The sequence below is a fragment of the Heptranchias perlo genome, chromosome 38 (genome assembly GCF_035084215.1).
Source record: "Heptranchias perlo isolate sHepPer1 chromosome 38, sHepPer1.hap1, whole genome shotgun sequence".
Classification (NCBI taxonomy): Eukaryota; Metazoa; Chordata; class Chondrichthyes; order Hexanchiformes; family Hexanchidae; genus Heptranchias; species Heptranchias perlo.
This window is the reverse complement of record NC_090362.1, coordinates 8521903-8549630: the sequence shown is the minus strand read 5'-3', so window position 1 is coordinate 8549630 and position 27728 is coordinate 8521903. Positions and strand designations below refer to the sequence as shown.

Below are 27728 nucleotides of genomic sequence, written 5' to 3'. Positions count from 1 at the left end.
CAAGGGGAAGAGTGGGAAAGCAGAAGATACAGCTAAATGGATGATTGATAAAGAAGTCTATGAGCTCTTTGCAATCATTACTGGAGATGAGGTTGGAGGGAACGGGGAGAGGGGTTTAAGAAGGTTGGTGGCGGAGAAAAGAAGCTGGAGGCTATCTTTGCTCTCCAGGGTGATCCTGGAGCAGTGTTTGGTTTTGGCAGAGGACAGTGAGGCCTGATAGCACTTGATGTGGTCCAGCCAGATCTGGTGATGGATGACTAAACCAGTTGTGTGCTAGATATGTCCAAGCCTGTACCGCTTTGAGCTCGAAGGAGCGACAATGGGGGTCATAGCCGGGGAAACGACTGGGATGGGAAAGAGTAAAGGTTTAGTTGGGCGCCCAAAGGTGGATATGAGGGAGTGGTTGAGCAGCTCCAGGGTGGAGGGCCAAAGGCCAGACAGACCTGATCAACATTATAACAAAAACTAAACAAGGATCAAGAAAACAAAAAGGTCACAAACCAACAGCTGTGGGTTGTTTTTAATTGACAGGACATGGCTTTTATTTCCTTAGAAATGTACACGTTGCAGTTGCTCCTTTTAATCTAAAGATGAATAACTTTCAATGGAACATTTTCAAAACCAAATGAGTGACTTTTACTTCCTAAGGACACTTGGCAGTTCTGTGCGAGAAAACCTGGCAGATACTCATTGGACAGGACACCGACTGAGGGAGGGGGGGTGTCCCTTTAAAAATCCCAGCCAGCAGCGCGCGCCCCTCGCCCCGCCCCTTTTCCCGCCTGCTGTCCGTGGCCGGGTTTGAATAAAGTTGTGTTTTGAGCCGAGTGTTTCCGGCGGTTGCGCGGCGCTGGGTTTCGAATTTTTATTTTATTTTATTTTCTCTTAATGTCCGTTCAATAAAATCAGCGGGCGGGGGCGGCGATGAAGATGATGTCGCTCGATTTTTTGAACGATGTGCGGCGCATGAATAAGCGTCAGGTAGGTGAGGGCTCGAGCGGGCGGGCGGGCGGGCGAGCGGGCGGGCGGGCGGGCGAGCGGGCGGGCGGCCTCCGACCCCCAACCCCCCCCCCCCCCCCGCAAAATCCCCTCCTCCCCCGGCCATCGCCCCCGCCATGTACCGACCATCTCCCCCCCCCCCCCCCCTCCCCTCCGGCCATCTCTCCCAACATCTCCCTCCCCCTCAACATCCTCTTTCTTTCCCCCCCCCCCCCCCCCCGGCCTCCTCTCCCCTCTCCCCCCCCCCCCCCCCCCCTCAAAATCCCCTCCTCCTCCCCCCCCACCAACCCCGGCCATCGCCCCCGCCATGTACCGACCATCTCCCCCGCCCCCCCGCCTCCAGCCATCTCTCCCAACATCTCCCTCCCCCTCAACCTCCCCCCCCCCCCCCCTCAAAATCCCCTCCCACCCCCGCCATGTACCGACCATCTCTCTCCACCGCCCCCCCATGAACCGGCCATCTCTCCCAACATCTCCCTCCCCCTCAACATCCCCTCTCTTTTCCTCCCCCCCCCCCCCCCCCCCCAATCAACAACGTTCACCTGAGGAAGGAGGAAGCCTCCGAAAGCTTGTGGAATTTAAAATAAATTTGTTGGACTATAACTTGGTGTTGTAAAATTGTTTACAATTGTCAACCCCAGTCCATCACCGGCATCTCCACATCATGCCCCCCCCCCAATGAACCGACCATCTCTTTTCCCCCCCCCCCCCCCCCCCCCGCCATGTACCGACCATCTCCCTCCCACCCCCGCCATGTACTGGCCATCTCCCTCCCCCCCCCCCCCCCCCCCCCGGCCATGTACCGACCATCTCCCCTCCCACCCCTGCCATGTACTGACTATCTTCCCTCCCCCTCCCCCCCCCTCCGGCCATGTACCGACAATCTTCCCCCTCCCCTTGCCATGTACCACCCTCTAGTTTCAATTTTTTTTACCGTGGCATTGCAGGATCAAAGATCTCATCATTTAAAGGGTCCTTATGTTATATACCAGCCTTAACTTTCAGTGCTGAATTTAATTTGTGTTTTCGGTGCAAATCCAGCAACTTCTTGAAACTCACAGGAAGTTTGATGGCAAATTGTTCAGCAATTTGTGGCGATTTGCAGCTTCCGCCATATTTTTTCCTTGCCCACAAGTTGCTGGATTTTTTACCCTCTAACAGTGAGCACCTTTACCCTGTCTGCCAATTCTGTCATTTTTTTTCTCCCCCTCCCAATCAATATGCTTTCCCTCCATCACATTTGCATGTCATTTTTGTCCCGTGTGTAATTGTCTTTTTATATGTTGAAGAAAATGTACCAAAGGAACCCTGTTTGGGTCTTGTAATGAACCTGAGGCATTACATAGCAAGATGATGATGCTTTTAAAAGGAAATGAGTGATTCCATATGGAATGGAGAAAGCCATTTAGAAGGGGATGGTGCTAACAAAATGCACACTTAATGGCTGTAGAAATAGGATGGATGTTTTTAGATTAAAATAGGACTAGGTTCTTAAAGATGTGAGTTGGCTTTGTTGTAAAATAGTGGGAAAGTTCATTTAAAAATGAGCTTGTTGTATTCTTGCCAAGGAGGTGAAGTTTACAGTTCAGTGCAGCAATTGTAGATATTTCCCTTCCATTGTCATAAATTCCAAACGTTCTTTCACCAAGTCCCATTCTCCCATCACCCCTGTGCTTGCTGACCATTGCCTCCCGGTCTGGAAATGATTTTAAAATTCTCATCCTTGTTTTCCAATACCTCCATGGCCTCGCCCCTCCCTATCTCTGTAACCTCCTCCAGCTCTACAACTCTGAGATCTCTGCACTCCTCCAGTTCTTGCCTCTTGCGCATCCCCGATTTGAATCGCTCCACTGTTGGTGACCATGCCTTCAGTTGCCTAGGCCCTAAGCTCTGGAATTCCCTCCCTATACCTCGCTGCCTCTCCACCTCGCTCTCCTTTTAAGACGTTCCATAAAACCAAGCTTTTGGTCATCTGTCTTAATACCTCCGATGTGGCTTGGTGTGAAATTATCATTTGATAGTCGCTCTTGTGAAGCGCCTTGGGATGTTTTACTACATTGAAGGCGCTATATAAATGCAAGTTGATGTTTTGGCCAGATGTCAAATGCAGCATACACATTTTATTACATATGAAAGAACATTTTTGCTGACAAGTCGCTTGATTTGCTCAGTGATCTTTTCCCACCTTAATGCACATATGGAGCCCGATTAATATTTTTCTGTTAAACTCAAAAGGGACCAAATGGAGTTTGATGTACTGCATTACTGATTGTTGTGCCCTTCCCATCTGATTAGAAATAAAGCAAGCTCTTTCTCTTTCCTCCCCCCCCCGCCCCCGGTTACTCTTTCTGTTGATGCCTGTACATATAGACATTTCTTCCAGCACATGCTAATCTCTTCTACTGTTGCTCATGGGTAGTCTGGGGTCTGGAGAATGAAGTTTAGCTGTTAAGATGGAGTTGTTTTAATATGCCCCCTTAGAGGTCACTGTCTGAGTAGTCCTTGGGAGATGGAGGAGTTGGTCCAAGTAAGCACACCTCAACATCAGCTAGGCTAATTATTGAGGGAAGTTTCTGTAGGTTAGCAGCTGTTTGAATCCCTGGATGCTGTCTGGAAAGGGGCCAGGCTCTTTACATCAGAAGAAACAGCAGGGAATGACTGACTTTTTAATTTTAAAAAAATGTATATTTGAAATATAGTTTTAACACTGAAGTGACTGACTATTTTTCATTTGTTCTTGGATGTGGGTGAAGTTAAGGCCGCACTTGTAGCCCATCCCAAGCTTCTACCTTGAGTTGCAACTGAGTGGCTTGATAGGCCACATCAGATAGCTCTGAGTTAACCACATGGTGTGGACTTAAGTCACATGAAGACCTGGCTGGGTAGGAACAGCAGGTTCCCTTTCCCGAAGTACATTCGTGAACAGTTTGATTTTTACAACAAGCCTGCTGCTTTTATGGTCATTTTTTTCTGGAGCCACCCCACCCATAAGCTAGACTTTTATATATTGTTTCTTTTTGAACTCTTCTTACTGGGTTTCTTCTAACTTGCCCTCTGCTTGCTGTCTTGGGAGTTTGTTCTGTATATTAATTAATCTCTCAATTCCTTGCCCTGGGAGCCAGTGTCTCCCTGTGATCTATAATTGTCTTGCTTGCTCCTAACAAAGGGCTACTTCAGCTTCCCCATGATATGAAACTGGTTTATTATTGCTATAGGGAACCCTGGATATCTGTTAATCTCTGTTGTAAGGTTGCCATTTTGACAAGCAAGTCTTAATGAACATGCCCCCTAAGAGCATCTTAAAACAGCACTTTGTAATTCATGTGCTTTACTAAACAGTATTATATCAGTTACATGATTCAGAATTGTGCAAGTGACAATGTATAGCTCATTGTTTGAAGTTACAGGTGAGCTGGAAGGCTGGTTAACGCAGTAGATAGAATCTTACAGCACAGAAGGAGGCCTGTCGTGCCTGTGCCAGCTCTTTGAAAGAGCTGTCCAATTTAGTCCCACACCCCAACTTTTTGCCCATAGCCCTGCAAATTAGTCCTCAAGTACATGTCCAATTGCCTTTTTGAAAGTTCCTATGGAATCTGATTCCACCTTTTCAGGTAGTGCATTCCAGATCCTAACAACCCTCTGAGAAAAAATGTCTCCTCTTTTCCCCTGTAGTTCTTTTGCCAATTATTCTAAATCTATGACCTCTGGGTTACTAACCCACTTGCCAGAGGAAACGGTTTCTCCCTACTTGCTCTATCAAAATCCCTCATAATTCTCTATTAGGTCTCCCCTTAACCTTCTCTGCTCTAAGGAGAACAAACCCAGCTTAGAATAGAATCATAGAAGTTTATAACATGGAAACAGGCCCTTCGGCCCAACATGTCCATGTCGCCCAGTTTATACCACTAAGCTAGTCCCAATTGCCTGCACTTGGCCCATATCCCTCTATACCCATCTTACCCATGTAACTGTCCAAATGCTTTTTAAAAGACAAAATTGTACCCGCCTCTACTACTGCCTCTGGCAGCTCGTTCCAGACACTCACCACCCTTTGAGTGAAAAAATTGCCCTTCTGGACCCTTTTGTATCTCTCCCCTCTCACCTTAAATCTATGCCCCCTCGTTATAGACTCCCCTACCTTTGGGAAAAGATTTTGACTATCTACCTTATCTATGCCCCTCATTATTTTATAGACTTCTATAAGATCACCCCTAAGCCTCCTACTCTCCAGGGAAAAAAGTCCCAGTCTATCTAACCTCTCCCTATAAGTCAAACCATCAAGTCCAGGTAGCATCCTAGTAAATCTTTTCTGCACTCTTTCTAGTTTAATAATATCCTTTCTATAATAGGGTGACCAGAACTGTACACAGTATTCCAAGTGTGGCCTTACGAATGTCTTGTACAGCTTCAACAAGACATCCCAACTCCTGTATTCAATGTTCTGACCAATGAAACCAAGCATGCTGAATGCCTTCTTCACCACCCTATCCACCTGTGACTCCACTTTCAAGGAGCTATGAACCTGTACTCCTAGATCTCTTTGTTCTATAACTCTCCCCAACGCCCTACCATTAACGGAGTAGGTCCTGGCCCGATTCGATCTACCAAAATGCATCACCTCACATTTATCTAAATTAAACTCCATCGGCCCACTGGCCCAATTTATCAAGATCCCGTTGCAATCCTGGATAACCTTCTTCACTGTCCACAATGCCACCAATCTTGGTGTAATCTGCAAACTTACTAACCATGCCTCCTAAATTCTCATCCAAATCATTAATATAAATAACAAATAACAGCGGACCCAGCACCGATCCCTGAGGCACACCGCTGGTCACAGGCCTCCAGTTTGAAAAACAACCCTCTACAACCACCCTCTGTCTTCTGTCGTCAATCCAATTTTGTATCCAATTGGCTACCTCACCTTGGATCCCGTGAGATTTAACCTTATGTAACAACCTACCATGCGGTACCTTGTCAAAGGCTTTGCTAAAGTCCATGTAGACCATGTCTACTGCACAGCCCTCATCTATCTTCTTGGTTACCCCTTCAAAAAACTCAATCAAATTCGTGAGACATGATTTTCCTCTCACAAAACCATGCTGACTGTTCCTAATCAGTCCCTGCCTCTCCAAATGCCTGTAGATCCTGTCTCTCAGAATACCCTCTAACAACTTACCCACTACAGATGTCAGGCTCACCGGTCTGTAGTTCCCAGGCTTTTCCCTGCCTCCCTTCTTAAACAAAGGCACAACATTTGCTACCCTCCAATCTTCAGGCACCTCACCTGTAGCTGTCGATGATTCAAATATCTCTGCTAGGGGACCCGCAATTTCCTCCCTAACCTCCCATAATGTCCTGGGATACATTTAATCAGGTTCCGGAGATTTATCTACCTTGATGCGCGTTAAGACTTCCAGCACCTCCCTCTCTGTAATATGTACACTCCTCAAGACATCACTATTTATTTCCCCAAGTTCCCTAACATCCATGCCTTTCTCAACCGTAAATACCGATGTGAAATATTCATTCAGGATCTCACCCATCTCTTGTGGTTCTGTACATAGATGACCTTGTTGATCCTTAAGAGGCCCTACTCTCTCCCTAGTTACTCTTTTGCCCTTTATGTATTTGTAGAAGCTCTTTGGATTCTCCTTTGCCTTATCTGCCAAAGCAATCTCATGTCCCCTTTTTGCCCTCCTGATTTCTCTCTTAACTCTACTCCGGCAATCTCTACTCTTCAAGGGATCCACTTGATCCCAGCTGCCTGTGCATGTCATATGCCTCCTTCTTCTTTTTGACTAGGGCCTCAATCTCCCGAGTCATCCAAGGTTCCCTACTTCTACCAGCCTTGCCCTTCACTTTATAAGGAATGTGCTTACCCTGAACCCTGGTTAACACACTTTTGAAAGCTTCCCACTTACCAGACGTCCCTTTGCCTGCCAACAGACTCTCCCAATCAACTTCTGAAAGTTCCTGTCTAATACCATCAAAATTGGCCTTTCCCCAATTTAGAATTTTAACTTTTGGGCCAGACCTATCATTCTCCATAGCTATCTTAAAACTAATGGAATTATGATCACTGGTCCCAAAGTGATCCCTCACTAACACTTCTCCAATCTCTCCACATAACTGAAGTCCCTCATCCCTGGTAAACCTCCTCTGTACCCTCTCCTAGGCCTTGACACCCTTCCTAAAGTGTGATGCCCGCAATTGTACACAATACTCCAGCTGAGGCCTAACCAGTGATTTGTAAAGGTTTAGCTTGACTTCCTTGCTTTTGTATTCATTGCCCCTATTTACAGGTAATAGCACATTTGGGATCAGTTTGCAGTGCCAAGAGGTGGTGAATGTGGGTTTGTGGCTGAGTTACCATTTCACCGAATTATCAATCCCTTATTTGGGAAGTTGCAAAATTCGAGAGGAGGAATGGCACGTGGGGAGGAACTAGAGGATGAGTCATTGCCGAGTTGCTGCCCTGTATCTGCTAGTTACAAGCTTGAGACAAGCAGCAAGCTGTTTGGCTGTAGTTGGTGTCCATTAGGTGAAGCATTGAGACTGTTTAAAATTCAACATCCAGTTAGATGTCTAATTTTAAGAAATGAAGATCTCAGTTTTGTATGGTTTATATTTCAGCATATCTCGAGTTTTTGCCTGAATCTAATTTGGAACACGTAAGCAATTTGGGTTTTTCCGGTTCTGAATATTTGCATCTCTGCTCTTTAAAATTTCTAGTGCCATGGTTTAACTGGAGCTGCTTTCTTATTTACTTGTAACATGATCCACGTGTGTGGGTACATCAATGTTCTACATTCTTGCTCTGAAATGGGATAGTGGTAAAGGCAGTTTCTACAAGTAGACTAGAATGTAAAAGTTGAGTAAGAGGAAGATGACATTCCCTGGGGACATGAGACCTGTACAGTTAAATTGCAGTTGTGGTCTGCAAGGTCACACTTATTAAAATTTTGTTTTGATTTTTGTAAGCTGCCAACGGTTCTTACAGAAATCTTAGCCTGTGTGTAATAAAATGATTTTTGTTCCAGCTGTACTATCAGGTGTTGAATTTTGGTATGATCGTGTCTTCTGCACTGATGATCTGGAAAGGGCTGATGGTTCTCACGGGGAGCGAAAGTCCAATTGTAGTTGTACTCAGGTGAGTGATTTTTAAAAAAACCTCCTTCAGTTACTCATTTTCAGTGACTCTTCGGATACCCAGTTTTGGATCAGTTAAAAGGGATGGTATAGTTGTTCTCCCCACTCTTCTCCCCCGCTCTTCTCCCTCTCCTCTTCCCCCCCCCCCCCCCCCCCCGCTCATACCCCAATAATCATTCCTGCTTGATGGGAGTTAGTGTGTTGCATTTGTCACTGTTTTGTGAACAGCCTGTCCTAAGGACTCGTGCTGGGGGTGCGCGGCTTCAGCATGGACCTGTCATGAATTCGGCCTCATTCTTGTTGGAACATCGTGGCCCTGTCAGGGTAGCAGGAGTACATATATAGAAATTCCAATTTAGATTGTGAATAAAATTGCAATACAGTACGTGTTGGGGAAAGAATGGGGGAGTGGGATTAATTGGATAGCTTTCAAAGAGCTAGTACAGGCATGATGGGCTGAGTGACCACCTCCTGTGCTGTAAGATTCTGGTCTGGAGACTGCAATCTTTGTAAGAAATGGAACTCTAATGATAAAGGGTGATGTGCTTCTAAAATTTTGTCCACATATTTGTAAACAGTTGTCTATAAAAATTTAGAGCTGCAAATCTTGTACCAGTTTGGCTTAGTTGGTAGCACCCTTGGGTCAGAAGGTTGTGGGTACAAGCCCATGTTTAGACCAACACCTCAGTACAGTAATGAGCGCTGTGGTGTCTTTTGGTTGTGACATTACACTGAGGTTGTGTGACTTTGCCATGTGCGAATTGGTGGCTGCAAAGATCTACAGTTCAAAAAGTTGATTGCAAAGTACTGTGGAACATATGAGGATGTGATGTACTATATAAATGCAAATTCTTTTTTTCATCAGCTGAGGCTTCACCACTCTAAGTGCTGAATATGTAAGAACTAATTTTTGCAGTTCAATAATCACTGCTGAACCCCTCAAGTTGTTTCCTTGTGTGTACAGTGTAGTCTGTGTGGCACATTATAAATATTAAGGAATTGATAATTATAATATAAATATGAATATCGTATATCCGTACAATAGATAAGTTACTTCCCTTGATAACTAATGTAGAAGTGACAAGTTTAAAATTCTCCTTTTTAAAAAAAATAGGAGATGGCTATTTTATACCATTATTCATGATATGGGACTGTATGACTTTGAAATGTGATTTTTGCCAGGTTCGTTATGGAGAAAGCCAGTATTCTTTCCTTTTCATGAAGAATGTCACTCAAGTTTGTCATTAAATGTTGCTTTTTTAAAAAAAAACAGCTGGCTGAGAATTGCAATGGCCAGTATACTGAACCACATGGACAAGGGAGGTCTCTGATTCCATTGCTGTTCTGTAGTGAGTTAACACACTTAGTGGTGGTAGGGGAGCACCACATTTGATCATGGCTACCCAGGGGGGACACAGGGCGCCAGAGTTAGCAGTCAGTTATTAAATATAGTTGGCTCAGTGCATTAACTGTTTAAATGGATAAAGTATCATTTCATGGAAAATGGACAGCATTGTGAAATGTAATTTCCTCCCCCAAAGAAACATAGAAAAAGTTGAATTTGAATAAACCACTGATCCTAATTATTAATTGAATTGTGGAATATCTTTTTTTAAAAAAAATTTGACTGGTGTATAATAAAACAATTAATTGTAAACAAGTGGCTTTGCTCATTGCATTCCTGTGACCTCTACTGGAGATGAGCAGCTGTTGGATGAGGGTAAGATTGGCTGATGGATCAATGAGTAAACAACTTGGGCAAGGCACCAGAGGGCTGCCAGCACTGGTGGAATCGTACCCCTGAGTGAGGCATGTGGGGAAATTGGGGATAAAAAAGAGCTGTGAAACCTTGATTGGTGGCATTGTAAGCAGTATAGATGAAAACATAAAGTTACAAAGTGATATTGATAGATTAGGTGAATGGGCAAAACTGTGGCAAATGGAATTCAGTGTAGACAAATGTGAGGTCATCCACTTTGGATCAAAAAAGGATAGAACAGGGTACTTTCCAAAATGTAAAAAGTTAAAAACAGTAGATGTCCAAAGGGACTTAGGGGTTCAGGTACATAGATCATTGAAGTGTCATGAACAGGTGCAGAAAATAATCAATAGGGCTAATGGAATGCTGGCCTTTATATCTAGAGGACTGGAGTACAAGGGGGCAGAAGTTATGCTGCAGCTATACAAAACCCTGGTTAGACCGCACCTGGAGTACTGTGAGCAGTTCTGGGCACCGCACCTTCGGAAGGACATATTGGCCTTGGAGGAAGTGCAGCGTAGGTTTACTAGAATGATACCTGGACTTCAAGGGTTAAGTTACGAGGAGAATTACACAAATTGGGATTGTATTCTCTAGAGTTTAGAACGATAAGGGGTGATCTGATCGAAGTTTATAAGATATTAAGGGGAACAGATAGGGTGGATAGAGAGAAACTATTTCCGCTGGTTGGAGATTCTAGGAGTAGGGGGTACAGTCTAAAAATTAGAGCCAGACCTTTCAGGAGCGAGATTAGAAAACATTTCTACACACAAAGGGTGGTGGAAGTTTGGAACTCTCTTCCGCAAACGGCAATTGATACTAGCTCAATTGCTAAATTTAAATGCGAGATAGATAGCTTTTTGGCAACCAAAGGTATTAAGGGATATGGGCCAAAGGCAGGTATATGGAGTTAGATCACAGATCAGCCATGATCTTATCAAATGGCGGAGCAGGCTCGAGGGGCTGAATGGCCTATTCCTGTTTCTATGTTGATTTATCCTGATATTCTGTGAAATGTGTTAATTGTATCCATATGATTTACATCAGAATTAATTGTATTCAGGTGGTGTGTATCAACTGGGGACTCTTGTATCCATTTATATGAGAGCTTATCTAGGGTGTGCGGTGGGTAATGTTGATCTGTGAATAAAGGCTTGGAAGCAACTGAAGACCAGGCTCCAGTATTCTATCCTTCACCTGGCTTTCCAACTTATTACAAAATGTTCCTTTCTATCTGCAGTAGAGAGCAGGCTGAAGCTCTGAAATATTTCTTTCCTTTTACTTCAGTGGGAGTATGGAACCTGCATTCCACAGAGGGGACCTTCTGTTCCTGACCAATCGTGTCGAGGATCCCATCCGAGTTGGCGAAATTGTAGTCTTCAGAATTGAAGGACGAGAAATTCCAATAGTACACAGAGTGCTGAAAGTTCATGAGAAGTACGTGCATGTAAGCCAGGAGTTCTGGTAGTTTGGAAATCATTATTTATAGCTTGAATTAACACCTCTTGACAGCTTGTTGCACTGCATTGCATAGCAGAGTGGTAGATTTTTGGGTGTAACTTCACTCCTCTCCCCTGGGGAGTTTCCCTGTAGGGTGGTGGTTCATAGCCATGGTACCTAATTAGAGATCCTTTACCCCTTTCTCTTGTCCTATCCTCCCACCACATCCCAAGAGGGATAAGATAGGAGGTACTGACTGTGCTGCTCCAGTCTGAATTACCGATAGATTCCTTACAGTAGATCAGCTTGCTGTCAATGAGTGGACTGTGGCACAGGGGAAATGAAAGAGGAACGAAGCAACTCCTGAAACTGAAGAAAAAGTGAGATTGCTGCAGCTAATGTATATACTCTTTGGTTTCCTGGGAGGCGCAGGGGGGCTTGTGTGTACTGTTTTTGGGAGAATGAGGGACTTGAATATGTATTGTTTGAGGGCTTTGGCTGCAGGGAAGAGTGGAGGGGGCTTGCACTGTCGTTGGCTACCCACTGAAAGAGGTACATATATACATGTAAGCGCTTTTCATTTCCTCTGGGTGGGTACAGGAATGTGGTTCGGTCTGTGCATATAAAGGTTTTGGCTGTTCAGGGTGTATAGGATTTTCCTCTACATAAGGTGGGTTATGATGTATATGCATAGAGGGTATGGCCACTCATTCTGGAAACAGACCAACTTCCAGTTAGTTGATGTATTCCACTGGGGTCTTTGGCTAGGATCACTAGAGTAGCAGTCCTCCACATCAACAGATTAGATATCTCCAGGCTACTTGGAGAAGTGCTAATTTCAGACAAAATTCAAAGCTGCTTTTCATAAACCCCTGGAACCTATGGGAAAGAAGTTGAGATCTAAATATCTTTTCTATCCTCTCTTTAACCCCTCTCTATCTCTGTAACCTCCTCCAGCCCTACAACCCTCCGAGATCTCTGCCTTCTTCAATTCTGGCCTCTTGCGCATCCCAGATTGCCATCGCCTCACCGTTGATGGCTGTGCTGTCGAGGCCCTAAGCTCTGGAATTCCCTCCCTAAACCTCTACCCCTCTCTCTGACGCTCCTTAAAACTTACCTCTTCGACCAAACTTTCGGTCACCTGTCCTTAATCGTTATGTGGTTCGGTGTCAAATTTTGTTTGATAACGCTCCTGTGAAGTGCCTTGGGATGTTTTGCTACATTAAAGGTGCTGTATAAATGCAAGTTGTTTACACTAGCTGGCCAGCTTAACATTTCTGGTTCATAAATCACCCCCACCCCCTCCCTAATTTATGCAGATTGTGCTAATAATCAGCTTTTTGTTCTAGGGAAAACGGAGACATCAAGTTCCTGACGAAAGGTGACAACAATGCTGTTGATGATCGAGGCCTGTACAGACAGGGACAGCACTGGCTAGAGAAAAAAGACGTAGTGGGACGAGCACGTGGGTGAGTTATAAATCTGTCTTGTGTGATCTGTATATTGATTGCTTTGCTACAGCAGGAAATGTTTTCCCAAATGTAAGTAACAAATAGCTGCTATTCTGTGTTTTCTTTTGATCTGAGGTTAATGAAAATACCTTTGTGCTTATCTTGGGAAGATTTATAGTGTTGTCCATGGGGAGAACATGGGAAAAGGTTGCTGATTTCGTGTTGAAGCTGTAACTCACGAACTAAGATAGATCTGTTGAAGGAAAGACTGGCTAATGTTTCAGATGGAGAAGCCGTGTAGGAAGGCAGGCAAACCCCTTTTATAAGACGGAACAGAGCAACATGAGAGGTGGCGGCGGGGGGGAGGGAGCAAGGCAGGGATGGGACAAAAGGTTAACCTCACAAAGATATTTGCTAACAAAGTAGAGAGTTGCATTCATGTAGCACCTCAGCATCTTTTGAAAGCACTTCACACACAATGAATAACATTAAAATTAAGTAACTGTGGTATGGGTAAGCGCAGAACCGTTTTACTGACAGCAAGATCCCACAAACGGCACGGTGAAATGCATGACCACATGGTTGAGGAAAAACTTTGGCCAGAATACCAGTAGACCTCCTACCTCCTTGAATAGTGCCATGTGATCTTTAACGACCCCTTGAAACTTACCACTTTGACCAACCTGTCCTAATATCACTGGTTCAGTGTCAAATTTTGTTTGATGTTCCTGTGAAGCGCTTTGGGACGTTTTACATCGAGGCTTGGGTTGATAAGTGGCAAGTAACATTCGTGCCAGGCAATGACCATCTCCAACAAGAGAGTCTAACCACCTCCCCTTGACATTCAACGGCATTACCATTGCTGAATTCCCCGCCATCAACATCCTGGGGGTCACCATTGACCAGAAACTTAACTGGACCAACCATATAAATATTGTGGCTACAAGAGCAGGTCAGAGGCTGGGTATTCTGTGGCGAGTGACTCACCTCCTGACTCCCCAAAGGCTTTCCACCATCTACAAGGCACAAGTCAGGAGTGTGATGGAATACATTCCACTTGCCTGGATGAGTGCAACTCCAACAACATTCAAGAAGCTCAACGCCATCCAGGACAAAGCAGCCCGCTTGATTGCCACCCTAAACATTCACTCCTTTCACCACCGGCGCACTGTGGCTGCAGTGTGTACCATCCACAGGATGCACTGCAGCAACTCGCCAAGGCTTCTTTGACAGCACCTCCCAAACCCGTGCCCTTTACCACCTAGAAGGACAAGAGCAGCAGGCAAATGGGAACAATACCACCTGCACGTTCCCCTCCAAGTCACACACCATCCCGACTTGGAAATATATCGCCGTTCCTTCATCGTCGCTGGGTCAAAATCCTGGAACTCCCTTCCTAACAGCACTGTGGGAGAACTTTCACCGCACGGACTGCAGCGGTTCAAGAAGGCGGCTCACCACCACCTTCTCAAGGGCAATTAGGGATGGGCAATAAATGCTGGCCTCGCCGGCAATGCCCACATCCCATGAACGAATAATAAAAAATATAAATGCAAGTTGCTATTGACCCATGGAACAAGCAAATGTCCAAAGTTGGTGGTTGAATGCAGCACTGCACTGAAATGTCACTAGGTTGTTGAGGTCCTGGATTGGGGCTTATCGGATCCCAGTGCTATTTTGCCAAGAGTAGCTAATGAGTTAAATGAGACAAGTCGGTTCTTACACTTAAAAACTCTAATTCAAACTAAGAATGTAAATTATAGGAATTTAGTGATAAAATTCAGATTCAAATTAAGCAACTTGAGGTTACAGTCTACCCCTCTTCACTCACTCAATGCAACTGAACAGCCATTTCCATATGCAGATAGTACCTTGTGAACCAAAACTTGTCTTATTGACAGCTATGTATGGGTTAGCCATAATAACTAGATAGCTCACTGTAGAATGTGGGATGTCCACCATATTCTCCTGCCTCCTTCCAGAGGTAGATAAATAACTCTGACCAATGCTTGCAGCTACCTTGGCAAACTTTGAATATTAAAATGGTGGAAAAACACGGCAAGGTAGTGAAATGGCACAATGCATTTTTAAAAATAAACATTCCTTCCACAATAATCCGTTTCAGAATTGGTTTTTTAGTCATACAAACAGCAGATCTCTTGGTGAGAACCGTTAGCTTTTAACTTTTTTGTTGTGATCTTCAAGACGAGATGTAGCTTTTGGATGGTGCAAATTCTGATTCACTCTCAAAATGCAAATGCTTTTGTTAGAACAAGAGTACAGAAGAATCCCAGACTGTAAGAGTTCTGTCCAAGGGCCTCTGAAATCAGTGCTGTTTGGCACTGAATTACAGTATGTAAGGACTATTGTGCAGAATACTAATGAGCAGTTGAGTTTGAGTGCTAATACTCTGGTGTACAATCCAATTTTGCACCTAAAAGAAATTGTCTTGAAATAATCGTCCCGAATTTCCAGATCCATCAACTTTGCCTGGTTCATGCAGACTTCTGCCCTCCTTGAACCAGTGAGGGAGAACAGCTTCCGATTCATCTCTAGCTATTTTAAATTGTATGAAGTACAGAAATCTCCCTATTTGTCTCACCCAATTGAAGGGAAATAATTTTGGCAAGTAGGAGAAAAAATAATCAAAATCTAATGTCCTTAAGAACATTGATCATTTTCAGGCTCTGCCAGATATTTCTCTTGTGCTCGATGCCAAAGACCATTTTTGATGCATATTAATGACCTGGACTTTGGTATAAAGGGTATAATTTTAAAGTTTGCAGATGACACGAAATTTGGAAATGTAGTAAACAATGTGGCGGATAGTAACAGACTTCAGGGGGACATAGACTGGTGAAATGGGCAGACACATGGCTGATGAAATTTAATGGGAGTTCTCATTAGAAAGGAGGGACTAGATCACATTTGTCTTAACAAAAAACATGCATTTCCCATTTCAAATTATTTTTGAATAATTTAGCAAGAAATACGATTTTCACATTAGTTTATTGTTTTACCTTATTCCTGCAGGAAGTTAATGCAGCAGTTGCAAGTTTTAATTTGTTCCCGTCAAGTGTGTTTGTGTAGTTTTTAAAAAATGAACCATTCCCTCTGCAATGCATGGTGTTCAAAAATAAGGTTAGCGCCATTGCAGTGCGCTTGCCTTTTCATTCATTCTGTGGAGTTGCTTGATCGAGGGGTTTGTTTAACATAATCAAAGTTGGTGGATCTGAGGTAAAATACTTCAACGCTTTCCTTTGCGTTTGCTTTCATTTTGATGCCACGTTGTGCTTGGGTTTCAATTTTGTGTATTCAGAAATTTTCCTGCAGGCATGATATTGTGCATTGGTCTCGTTTTCTAAACGTGTATTTCTTGTGCTGGTAGAGTTATATGGCAGCTGATATTGAATTTTGGAGCCACAGTTTTATGCCACCAGTGATTGGAGATTGAACATGTTAGTTTGTGAAAACTATTGATCCATTCAAAATTTAGTCCGCATTTGTAGTGGATTTCGAGTAATTAGATATGGGTTTTGTCCTCCTGGCTATTATCCTCCTTCATAAATGAATCTCTGTACTTTCAGCCCAATTCCTAGCAGCACCACAATTTTGCACCAATGAGAACCAAAGCCATGGCCAATGTCAAAATGAGAAAAAAAATCATATCCTGCTACAGGACATGCTTTTTTATGGTTGGGCCTTTACTTTCATTTGTCCTTGGTGCTAATGGGTGACAAAAATGAAGTGCCTTTGTTTTGGTTACATAATGAGCCTCTTGTGTGCCCCAGACTGGAGAAGAGTTGGCTTGTAAATTGACTTTAAGTTCCTTGTGCTATTTCAAATCCTCCATGGCTTTATCCCACCCTACGCTGCATAAACTATTTGGACTTGGGAATCGGAAGTACAATTTCAAAATTTGAGGATGACACCAAATTGTGGGGTATAGTTAATACTGAGGAGGACTGAGACAAAATACAGGAAGACATTAATAAACTTGCAGAATGGGCATGTAATTGGCAAATTAATTTCAATATAGACAAGTGTGAGGTGATACATTTTGGTAGGAAGAATAAGGAGGCCACATACTCGGAAAATGAGTCTAAGCGGGGTAGAGGTACAGATGCACAAATCACTAAAAGTAGCGACGCAGGTTAATAACACCATTTTTAAAAAGCAAATCAAGTATTGGGGTTCATTTCTAGAGGGATAGAATTGAAAAGCAGAGAAGTTATGTTAAACCTGTATAGCACCTTGCTTAGACCACACTTGGAGTACTGTGAACAATTCTGGTCTCCATATTATAAAAAGGATATAGAAGCACTGGAGAAGGTGCAAAAAAGATTTACTAGGATGATAGCAGAACTGAGAGGTTATACCTATCAGGAACAATTGAACAGGCTATGGCTCTTTTCTCTAGAAAAGAGAAGGCTGAGGGGTGACCTGATAGAGGTCTTTAAGATTATGAAAGGGTTTGATTGGGTAGACGAGATGATGTTTCCACTCGTGGGCGAGATCAGAACTAGGGGCCATGAATATAAGAGAGTCACTAATAAATCCAATAGGGAATTCAGGAGAAATTTCTTTATCCAGAGAGATTAGAATGTGGAATTCGCCACCACTAGGAGTAGTTGAGGTGACTAGCATCGATGTATTTAAGGGGAAGCTAGATAAGCACATGAGGGAGAAAAGAATAGAAAGATATGCTGATAGATGAAGGAGGGAGGAGGCTCGAGTGGAGCATAAACACCATGGACCTGTTGGGCCAAATGGCCTATTTCTGTGCTGTACATTCTATGTAATTCTATGTAAGAAGTGTGAAGTGATACATTTTGGTTGGAAGAATGAGAGGCAATATAAACTAAATGGTATAATTTTAAAGGGAGTGCAGGAAGAGACACACCTGAGGGTGTATGTACAGAAATCTTTGAAAGAGGCTGAACAAGTTGAGAAGGCTGTTTTTTAAAAAAAGTGTATGAGATCCTGGGCTTTATTAATAGAGGCATGGAGTACAAAAGCAAGGAAGTTATGCTAAACCTTTATGAAACACTGGTGAGGCCTCAGCTGAAGTATTGATTTTCAATTCTGTGAACCACACTTTAGGAAGGATGTTAAGGCCTTAGAGAGGGTGGAGAAGAGATTTACTAGAACAGTACCAGGGATAAGAGACTTCAGTTATGTGGAGAGACTGGAGAAGCTGAGGTTGTTCTCCTTAGAGCAGAGAAGGTTAAGGGGCGATTTAATAGAGGTGTTCAAAATCATGAATGGTTTTGAGAATAAATAAGGAGAAACTGTTTCCAGTGGCAGATGGGTCGGTAACCAGAGAACACAGATTGAAGGTGATAGGCAAAAGAACCAGAGGCAACATGAAACATTTTTTTACGCAGTGAGTTATGATCTGGAATACATTGCCTGAAAGGGTAGTGGAAGCAGATTCAATAGTAACTTTCAAATGGGATAAATACTTTAAGGGAAAAATTTACAGGGCTACCCGGACTAATTGGATAGCTCTTTCAAAGAGGTATGATGGGCCGAATGGCCACCTCCTGTGCTGTACCATAATATGATACTATGATACCATTCCCATAAGCAAGCCATCACCCTCTACAAACCAAAGTGTGGCCTTATAAACAATAGCTAGTAGAGTAATGTTGCCTGGGGCTGAACAGAAACCCTTGCTCAAGAAATGATGCAAGCTCCTTTGTGTCCTACTCTTCAAATAGCAGGAGAATAATCACTGTCAGGCCATTATTTAAACCTGAATCATAGATTATAGTCTGTTAACGTAAGAAATGAAACATTAGCAATAAGTTGGAACAGCCCTCATTACAACATGAAACCTGACTCCCGGGTGCAAAACAGTTAAAGATGTGACGCTTCGTTAACTGCAATAACACAGGACTGTTACCTGTGATCCAAATTATAAATGAGGTTGAGCTCACCTTCGAGGCTTCATGTGTTCCGTTACACACTGACTGAAGCCTGCAGCATATATTTCTCTGTGTGAAGCTGTCAATCAACAATCAAGATACAATGTCAACTGTTTTGCTGAAATACCTGTTAACATATCTTCCCGCCCCCTCCCAAATTGGTGGGTGAGCAATTTGTTCTGTTCTGTAAACAGGTTCCCAAGCAATGACTACTTTCTGGTTTGAGTGTCAAGGGTCATTAATATCTGTACATTCTGATCATATCAGCCACTTAACTTTCCAAAGCCTTTTGTTGTATAGGACTAAGGCAACTCAAATTGTCCTTGTATTACAAGTTTTAGACCTGCATTAGATCCTCTCCCTGGTTTAGTGGCACTGGTCGCTCTCAAGCAGTTCCTTCCTCTTGGACAGGAAGCCATCTGACCTCTGACCCTCCAGAGGTCAGCCAGTTGTAGCAGCTACTGCCCCTGCTGGGTGAGTCACTGAAAACCATTTCCTGCTATTCTCAATGAGTGGGACCACCTTGACACAGTCTGAGATGAATCAATTGACTTTTATTGTTCAAGGTGGTATGTGAGCAGCAACAATCCACAAACTGGTCTGTCTAGCTTTAATGCACATTCCACTTCTTGCCTCCCCTTCTCCCAATCCTCTGGCTGCTGTGAAAATTTTAATTCCATAACAGCTGGATTTAATTTGAAGGTAATTGTTTTTAATATAAAGCATACCAAGATCCTTCCAGTGTGAAAATGGTCAAAATCCAGGAATGTGACACTGAATTCTCTTCCAACAGAGAAGTTAACTGCATTCACCAATTTAAAGCTATATTCTTACACTTCAGTAAAGGAAATGTGTTCCAATTACTTTAAGCAGGACTGGTTTCATTGTCTCACTGTATGCTGAATAGAGAAGGTTTAGTGCTGCTTATGGTAGATTGAAGGGCACACTGCTTTTCTTAGGATAGGAACATTATAATGTGTAATGCCTAGCTGTATATAACCTGGTGTCACTAAGGCCACCAGATGTACTTGTTCACTCATAATTTAAAGTTGCTTTTAATTCAGATTATTGGATTCAAATTTATCACTAAATTTCACTTGGCCATTATTTATGCTGCTTAATTTGAATTATTGGATAATTTGCAAAGATAGCTGAATTATTAGGAATGGCCATAATTGCTGCATCTTCCTGGGTCAGTTAGAGGCTAATTGTTAGACATTTTCTTGGATCAATTAGAGGTTAGACTTTTTAAGTTATTTTAAGGTGCTGGTCAAATTGGATATTGTGGTGAGGAGGTTTTTAACAAAGCATGTCATTTTTCTGTTTCAAGGGTGGCACATTTGAAAATGTGCATACACACATGCATGAACGGGGTAACATAATTCTGATTTTCTCCTTAAGAAAAACATCTGCATCTTCAGTTGACACAGACCTTGCTGGGTCTCAGCCAGATCGATCTGACTTGAATCCTGGCCTCTTGGCTTTTAATTGCATTGGAGCCCTGTGATTGGCATCCAGAACTAGGCTGGGTGCCCATTACTATTCAGCTTAATGGCAGCTGGCTGCAGATGAACTTGCTGGATAAGATATCCCATGGGAAGTCTGATTTGTCTCCAGCAATCTTTTTTTAATTTTGGGGGAGGGGGTAAAATTAGGAATTTATCATTCCTGGTGCACACAATTTCTTGTGATATTAGGGCAGCATTCAGTATTTTCATTATTTTTTTAAAAATAGTAAGAGGAAAGTGAAGTGCAAAATGTTATTTTGAATTGGGGAGGGAGGTTTGTGGCAGAAAGCCGAGCTGTCGACTGGAGGGTCACCAGTCAAATTTCAGCCCTGCCTCTTGAAGCAGTAACTTAGTTGTGTTGCTAAATGGAGAACTATTAGCACAGAGTACTTTTGTGTGGCCCAGGAGGAAGTTCCACTGCACAAGTTCAGCAACTGATTTGCGATGTAACAAATGAGCGCTCCCCCCCCACCCAAAACCACTGTTTTGTTTATTTAAAGACCCCTTTTATATTTTAGTGTTTCAGTACTTTGGAGGAGATCAAATCAATGCACCAGTGTTTACATCGCTAAAACTAGCTCCTGATCTTAATGGACAAATTGTAGACCACAGAGCTGTGGATCCATGATCGTGGTGTCAGGGTAAGGGAGCTGCTTTTAGCAATGTAAACACAAGGCGCAGGTGCACCGATATCTGCTTGCAGTCCAAACTACAGCAGCACTAAGTGTTACAGCCTTGTACTATAATCAGCCTTTAAATCTTTGTCGTATTCTTACTCATTTGAATCAACAGAAGATGAGAAACCGAGTAATCTGGACAGCTGCTGTGTTGCTGTATTTGGTCAGTGTAATTGTGGTTTTTAAAATCATCCATGGTGGTTTATAAATTTTGAGCTGCACAGTTGACTGACTAGTCACAGGAGGCTTGTATCAACTGTACAAGATTGTCCACATTGAAGCGTAGAATAGGTTCTTTAGAAAAAGACAGTTGCAGAGATGTGGGGTGAGTCCTTGAAGTGTGTTACATTAACTGCTGTGTAACTTGCATAATGTGTATCCAGAAACATAGTTTAATGCCATATTTATCTTTATGCTGTTACAATGAAGCCAGGGCTGCTGCCAGTATGTAATGCACATGAGGTGGTTTACTACCACCAGTTGAGTGGAATGTTACCCACCAGCAGGGGGAGGGGGGCGTTGCTCATGACTGCCACTTTTTTCTGGCCTTGGGTGCGCAGGTGCTGTCCATATCGGTGGTCGATGCAGTTATTGCGCTGCTGGCCTGCGCCACCCCTCCCTGGCTATAGGTTAAAGATCTGCGGGCTGGAAATGAAACTCTGTACGCACAGTATTGTTTATCCCAGAGCACTGGAAGTCAACACACACTTACATCTGCCTACAATGTAAATGTGGCATAACGCATGTTGAATTCTGCACCTGAGAAAGAAAAGGGCTGCCTGGTGTCCTCAACCCTATTTTAAAAGCCATTCTGATCTGATATGATCTGACTATAGAGCATTTATATTTGCAACAGCAAGTGACATCTGTTTTGAAAAACTTCAGTGATCTAAGTTCAATAGGCTGTATATCCTGCTCAAAAGTACCAGTTTAATACTTTTTGTAAATTTGGGGGCTGTTGCAGGTTTATTTAATGTGTGGTGAAGTATTCCATATTGTGTCTAAATGAATGTAGAAATCATTCTGTTCAGTATAAAATGCAACGTGCTATTTCATTAAATTGAAGTGGGAAAGCTTAATGCAAATAAAGATGATGGGCGTTCGAGATGTCCAAATTGCTTTTGATGTGTATGTTAATATCTGATACTTGCTAGACGCTTCAAAGAATGCAGAAAATTATCATAAAATAACATTTTAAGCCTACCAACTATCCATTACTAAAGAAATGGAAGAGGATTACAAAACATGTCAAGAAAAAGCATTGAATCCCCTTTAATTATCCTTTTTCAGACTACTCTAAAGCAGTAGTTTGCAGATTCGTGCAAGTTTAAATTTAGCAAATTGGCTGGCAACTGAGACTGATCACTACAGCTTGCAGAGTATTTTTCGTGTAGGTCTGCAAGATAGGTACGATTATGTAGTTTTGCTGGAGGTTTTACTCCTTGGAATCCTGTGAATTTAAGTAGTGTTGTAGTGCATGGTCCCAAATTCAATTTTCCAACCCATTTTTGTACTTCTAATACTACATGTACTTGAGGTGATTAGCTTTTGATATATTAGCAGTCTCATTAAATGAATCTTGTACTAACTGCCCATTATACACTTGGGATAACTTTTATTGCTTGAAGTTGTGTGATGTGTTTTACATCAATGAGTCTTGTTCAGATGCAACACTTGAATCCAAGAGCTTAGTGGCCATTGTGAATGTTTTTTAAATTACACTTTTAAAAAAAACAATTCCTTTAAGTGGTGTAGTGATCTGACTAGAAGGATTACTGATCCCAACTAGTTTGAGACCTGAATTGCAAAATAGTCCAAATTCCACTGAAAAGACAGTGTAAAAAGACCCCTTCAGCCAGTAGGTTAATGCATTGTCTGCAGTATTCTGACATTGATCCCCACTCTTTGCGGAGTTAGCGGATCTCATGGGGGAACTAGCCACAGTTTCCACTCCTGTTTGCTGTCTGGTGGTTTCTGCTGGAAAATGTGAGACTAAAGATGAGGACAGGATTGGGATCAGCTCTGATGCTGCAGCAACCAGAATCAAACAGCTTGCTGACTATCACTGGCTAGCCTTGTGCATAAAGAATGGGCACTGGAATGAATTACCAGCATCATTAAAACCACACCAGCGGGAGTTGGCATGTTCAGAAGAGAAGACATTGTGGGGGGAGGCAGGCAGGGAGGGAGGGAGAGGAGAACATTTTGGGGCAATGAGTCATTCTAGGAGTGGAGGAACGTTCAGTGTTGGGTGAAGTGGTAACATTACTCTTTCTCTCCTGAAGGTGGTGAATGTTGCTTGGGTGCACTTCCATGGTGATAGAGCTTCACTTTCCCAAGTGGTCTGCCTTCATAGGAACAGGAGTAGACCATTCAGCCCCTTGAGCCTGTTCCACCATTCATTTAGATCATGGATGATCTGTATCTTTGCTCCATTTACCCACCTTGGTTCCGTAACCCTTAATACGCTCGTCTACCAAAAATCTACCAGTCTCAGTTTTGAAATTTTCAATTGACCCCAGCCTCAACAGGTTTTTGGGGGAGAGGAGAGGAGAGGAGAGGAGAGGAGAGGAGAGGAGAGGAGAGGAGAGGAGAGGAGAGGAGAGGAGAGTGTTCCAAATTTCCACTACCCTTTGTGAAGAAGTGCTCCCTGACATCACCCCTGAATGGCTTAGCTCTAATTTTAAGGTTATGCCCCTTTTTCTGGACTCTCCCACCAGAGGAAATAGTTTCTCTCTCTACCCTATCAAATCCTTTAATCATCTTAAACACTTCAATTAGATCACCCATTAATCTTCTATACTCAGGGGAATACAAGCCTAGTCTATGCAACCTGTCCTCATAATTTAACCCTTTTAGCCTCTATCATTCTGGTGAATCTGAACTGCACCCCCTCCAAAGCCAATATATCCTTCCTGAGTTGAGGTGCCCAGAACTAAGTGCAGTACTCCAGATGTGGTCTAACCAGAGCTTTATATAACTGTAACATAACTTCCACTCCTTTGTATTCTATCCCTCTTGAGATAAAGGCCAACATACCATTAGCTGCCTTAATTATTTTTTGTACCTGTCCATTAGCTTTGTGATTTCTATACTTGGACCCCTAAATCTCTGCTCATCACAGTTCCTAGCTTTTTGCCATTTAGAGAATACTCTGATCTATTTTTTAGGTTGAAAGTGGATGACCTCACATTTTCCCACATTGAACTTCATCTGCCACAGTTTTGCCCACTCACATCTTTCAATGCCTCGTAGCAACTTTCTGCTCCCACCTACGTTATTTAGTGTTGTCAGCAAACTTAGATATATTGCTCTCTATTCCTTCATCATGTCATATATCAATTTAGTGACTAGCTGTGGCCCCAGTACAGATCCCTGGGGGACACCACTAGTCACATCCTGCCAATTTGAGTACATACCCATTATCCTTACTGTCTCCTACCTCCTAACCAATTCCTTATCTAAGGCAATAGGTTGCCTCCAATTCCATGCGCTCTCATTTTTGTTAACAGTCTCTTATGTGGAACCTTGTCAAATGCCTTCCGGAAGTCAATATAAATAACATCTTTATCTACCACGTTAGTTACCTCCTCAAAAAGCTCAACTAGGTTCAGTACACATGACTTACCCTTTACAAATCCATGCTGGCTCTCTCTGATCGGCTCATATTTGTCCAAATGCTCAGTCACACTGTCCCTAATAGATTCTAGTAACTTTCCCACAACTGATGTTACACTAATAGGCCTATAATTTTCTTATTTCTCTTACCCTTAAATAATGGAGTGACATTGGCAATTTTCCAATCCAATGGAAAGTTTTGGAAGACACTGACTAACATCGATTTCCTCACCTACTTTTAATACCCTGGGGTGGAAACCATCAGTTCCTGGAGATTTGTTAATCTTTAACATTAGTTTCTCCATCACTGTGTTTTTACTTATATTGAATCTGGTTAGTTCCTTCATGTGGGAGTCTAGACCATGTCACCTGGCTGTTCATTACAGCCAAGCCCAGTCCAATGCATGTGCATTTTGCTCTTTTTACCACCACCCCCCCCCACCAAACTCCAGGTGAGATCAGCCAACTAACTGGAAACCAATGATGGATGGTGGGATCGTGGTCTGGGTCATATAGTCAATTTACCCATGGAGCAGTCAAAGTTGGGCATTTGTTCTTGTGATGTGGTTGATGCTAGCAAGGCTGCATTTATTGCCCATTAGTAGTTATAGTTTGTTGGATAAACTAATGTTGTGACATTGTTTTTAGTCTTAACAGATTTAAAACCTCCTGTTTTTCCAGGTTTGTTCCTTATATCGGCATAGTGACCATCCTTATGAATGACTACCCAAAATTTAAGGTAACTTTAATTGCATTCTGTTCCCAGTGCTGATCTTTTCTGTAACTGTTTTGCTTTTAATAATGCATTAATCTGTTCTACAGTATGCAGTACTCGTTTTGCTGGGACTGTTTGTGCTGGTCCATCGAGAGTGAAGAATGGAAGGACTTTATCCGAGGATAGTAGCGGAGTTTCTCACCCCAGGCCAAATATTTTAAAAGAAGAAAATGACCAGTAATCGTGCAATTCTGCAGCTATTCCCATGGATTTCTGCTTCCTGTCAGGTGGCGATTCAGTGTTTTTAATGGAGGACAGTACTGTAGGAATTTTCTTAAGTGTTGGACTGAGACACTGCATCTCGCATGCAATAGCTTTACCCATCACCACCGGGTTTCCAAATCTAAACTTTTAGTGCAGTCTGGAGTTAGCCATGGGTTTGGTTGGGGTGGAGGAGAAAAGGGGGAGTTTAAAATTAGGTGGGACAACGCCAATTTGCACGTTGCAACTTTTAGCTTGATGCTTGTTTGGTTTGCTGCTGCTGTTTCAGTACAAATGAAAATATTTCTTCCCGCTCCGCTGTGAATCAGCTTTCTGCTCAGAGGTGGAACAATAGAATTTGGATTCGTGTCTGTTATTTTTGTCCTTGTCTCCCACCCCCACCCCCTGCTGTGCCAAGTTTATGATCTGCTGGGGACAGTGACTCGGGTGCTGACCAGGGGAGCAGGTCCACCCTGAAGCACTGTGCTTATCAGGTTTGCTGGTATTGGCCAGGGAGCAGATTGCCTCCCCATGCACTTTACCAGAAAATCCCAGTGAGACTAACCCCCCACCCCCAAACTGTTAACTTCAAATCGATTCAAATGTATACAGTACAATAAATGGCTGGCTGGAGATGAAACCCAAAGACACAATAAAGACGTTGAAAGTGGAGCGGGGGGCAGTCCAATGAATGTGTGCCTGACCGAAACATAGAACAGAACAAGGAATCTTACAATGAGCAAGTTCAGAGAGGAGATGCTTGCCCAAATTCTCAGCATTTATTACAGTATATGAAACTCCATTATGTACAATTTTTGGACAGTTGCATAGACAGCACAACTGAATTACACATATATTGTACATTTAGGAATCCTCTGGGCCAGCACAGATGAACTGGAAATAATCATTTCATCCACCCTACTAAATGGGATGGAGGGTGAATGCGTGAGTGACCCCGTTATATGTAGTGATGGATCTTTGGGAGTGTTTGGTACTGTAAACAATTTCCAAACCCTGAGGCATCAGTACAGGACTCAAAGCTGTAGCAAGGTTTGGTCAATAGAAACAGGTGTGAACCTTGCTACAGTGGTGTTCCTGGTTATTACCTACCTTTACTTCCATCCACAATGTTGATGTATATTGAGGATGGACTGTGTACATAATGCATTTGTTTGTACTGAAATACTGGCAGCTGGACCTGATGAGCTTTTAAAGGTGGGAGGTGGAAGCTGATATTGGTAAGTAGTAACCGAGTAGATTATGGGGACCCCTTCCTGCAGACTCTGATGTCCAATAAAGTTTATTTGGAAATCCTAATACTGCTCCATGTAGCTGCTTGTCTTGGTAGTGATCAGTAATAAACAATTCCCTCAGTACTTTTCTCCTGTTAAACATTCTCAACATACTGAGCCTGTTTAGTTCTAGGTATTAGAATTTTTTTTTGAGTTTGGCGTTGTATGAAGTGCCTGCTCATTCTTCCTTCATTTGGAACAGTACTCCATCCCTCACTGCTTTTGTTTTAGAGCACAAACTGAGTCAAACATATTGTGCAGTTGGCCATCTTTTCCTCTAAGTGGTCTGCAATACTTTTAAATGATTGGAATTTTAAATTGGTAATTTCAAAGGCTTTTTTTTAATAGTTTTACCCCACAACTAACCCCTGGGAAACAAAAGCTTCCAACATGTTATTGATTTACAGTTGAAATAAATAGAACATTGAATCTCAGTCTTTTGTATACTGGCATCAGGTGTTTCCAGCCCACTGTTCGGGGAGCAGAGTCCCTTGTTTTCATGTTGGGATGGGTCCAATCTGCCTTATATGTGGTTATAGTGTGGAGTTCTCTGGCCCTGTACCCCACGAGAAACCCTTTCTCAATTATCTCATTGGGATGGGGGGGGGAAGAATTCAGAACATCAATAAAAACAGTTTCTATAATTTGCAGCCTGTCTTGTGGATTTGTTCATTACTTTGTGTGATGTGACTTTTATAAGTCATTAGCATCAGCATGCTGTGTCCCATTTGGTGTTGGTGATAAACTGACCCTGCCTTCTCTCCCCTTCTGCACTGTGTGCATCTTAAAACAGTTTAGTGTGTAATTTCTAAAGATTGCACTGAATGTGCTATATGTAACGTGGAAAATTAATGGCTGCCAAGTGCCCTATGGTGATATCCAGTTAATGTGAAACACTGATCCTTGTCCCTTTGTTGAAATCCAGACTT

General features: G+C 42.9%; 1 protein-coding gene across 1 annotated transcript; it reads left to right on the top strand.

The window, feature by feature from the left end:
• Positions 1–780: 780 nt before the first annotated feature.
• On the top strand, positions 781–27443 carry sec11a (SEC11 homolog A, signal peptidase complex subunit). The gene is made up of 6 exons (XM_067973386.1): positions 781–978; positions 8040–8149; positions 11195–11344; positions 12697–12816; positions 25213–25270; positions 25354–27443. The coding sequence occupies exons 1-6, from the start codon at positions 922–924 to the stop codon at positions 25402–25404; spliced, it is 546 nt and encodes a 181-aa protein (XP_067829487.1). The 5' UTR covers positions 781–921; the 3' UTR covers positions 25405–27443.
• The last annotated feature ends 285 nt before the right edge of the window (positions 27444–27728 follow it).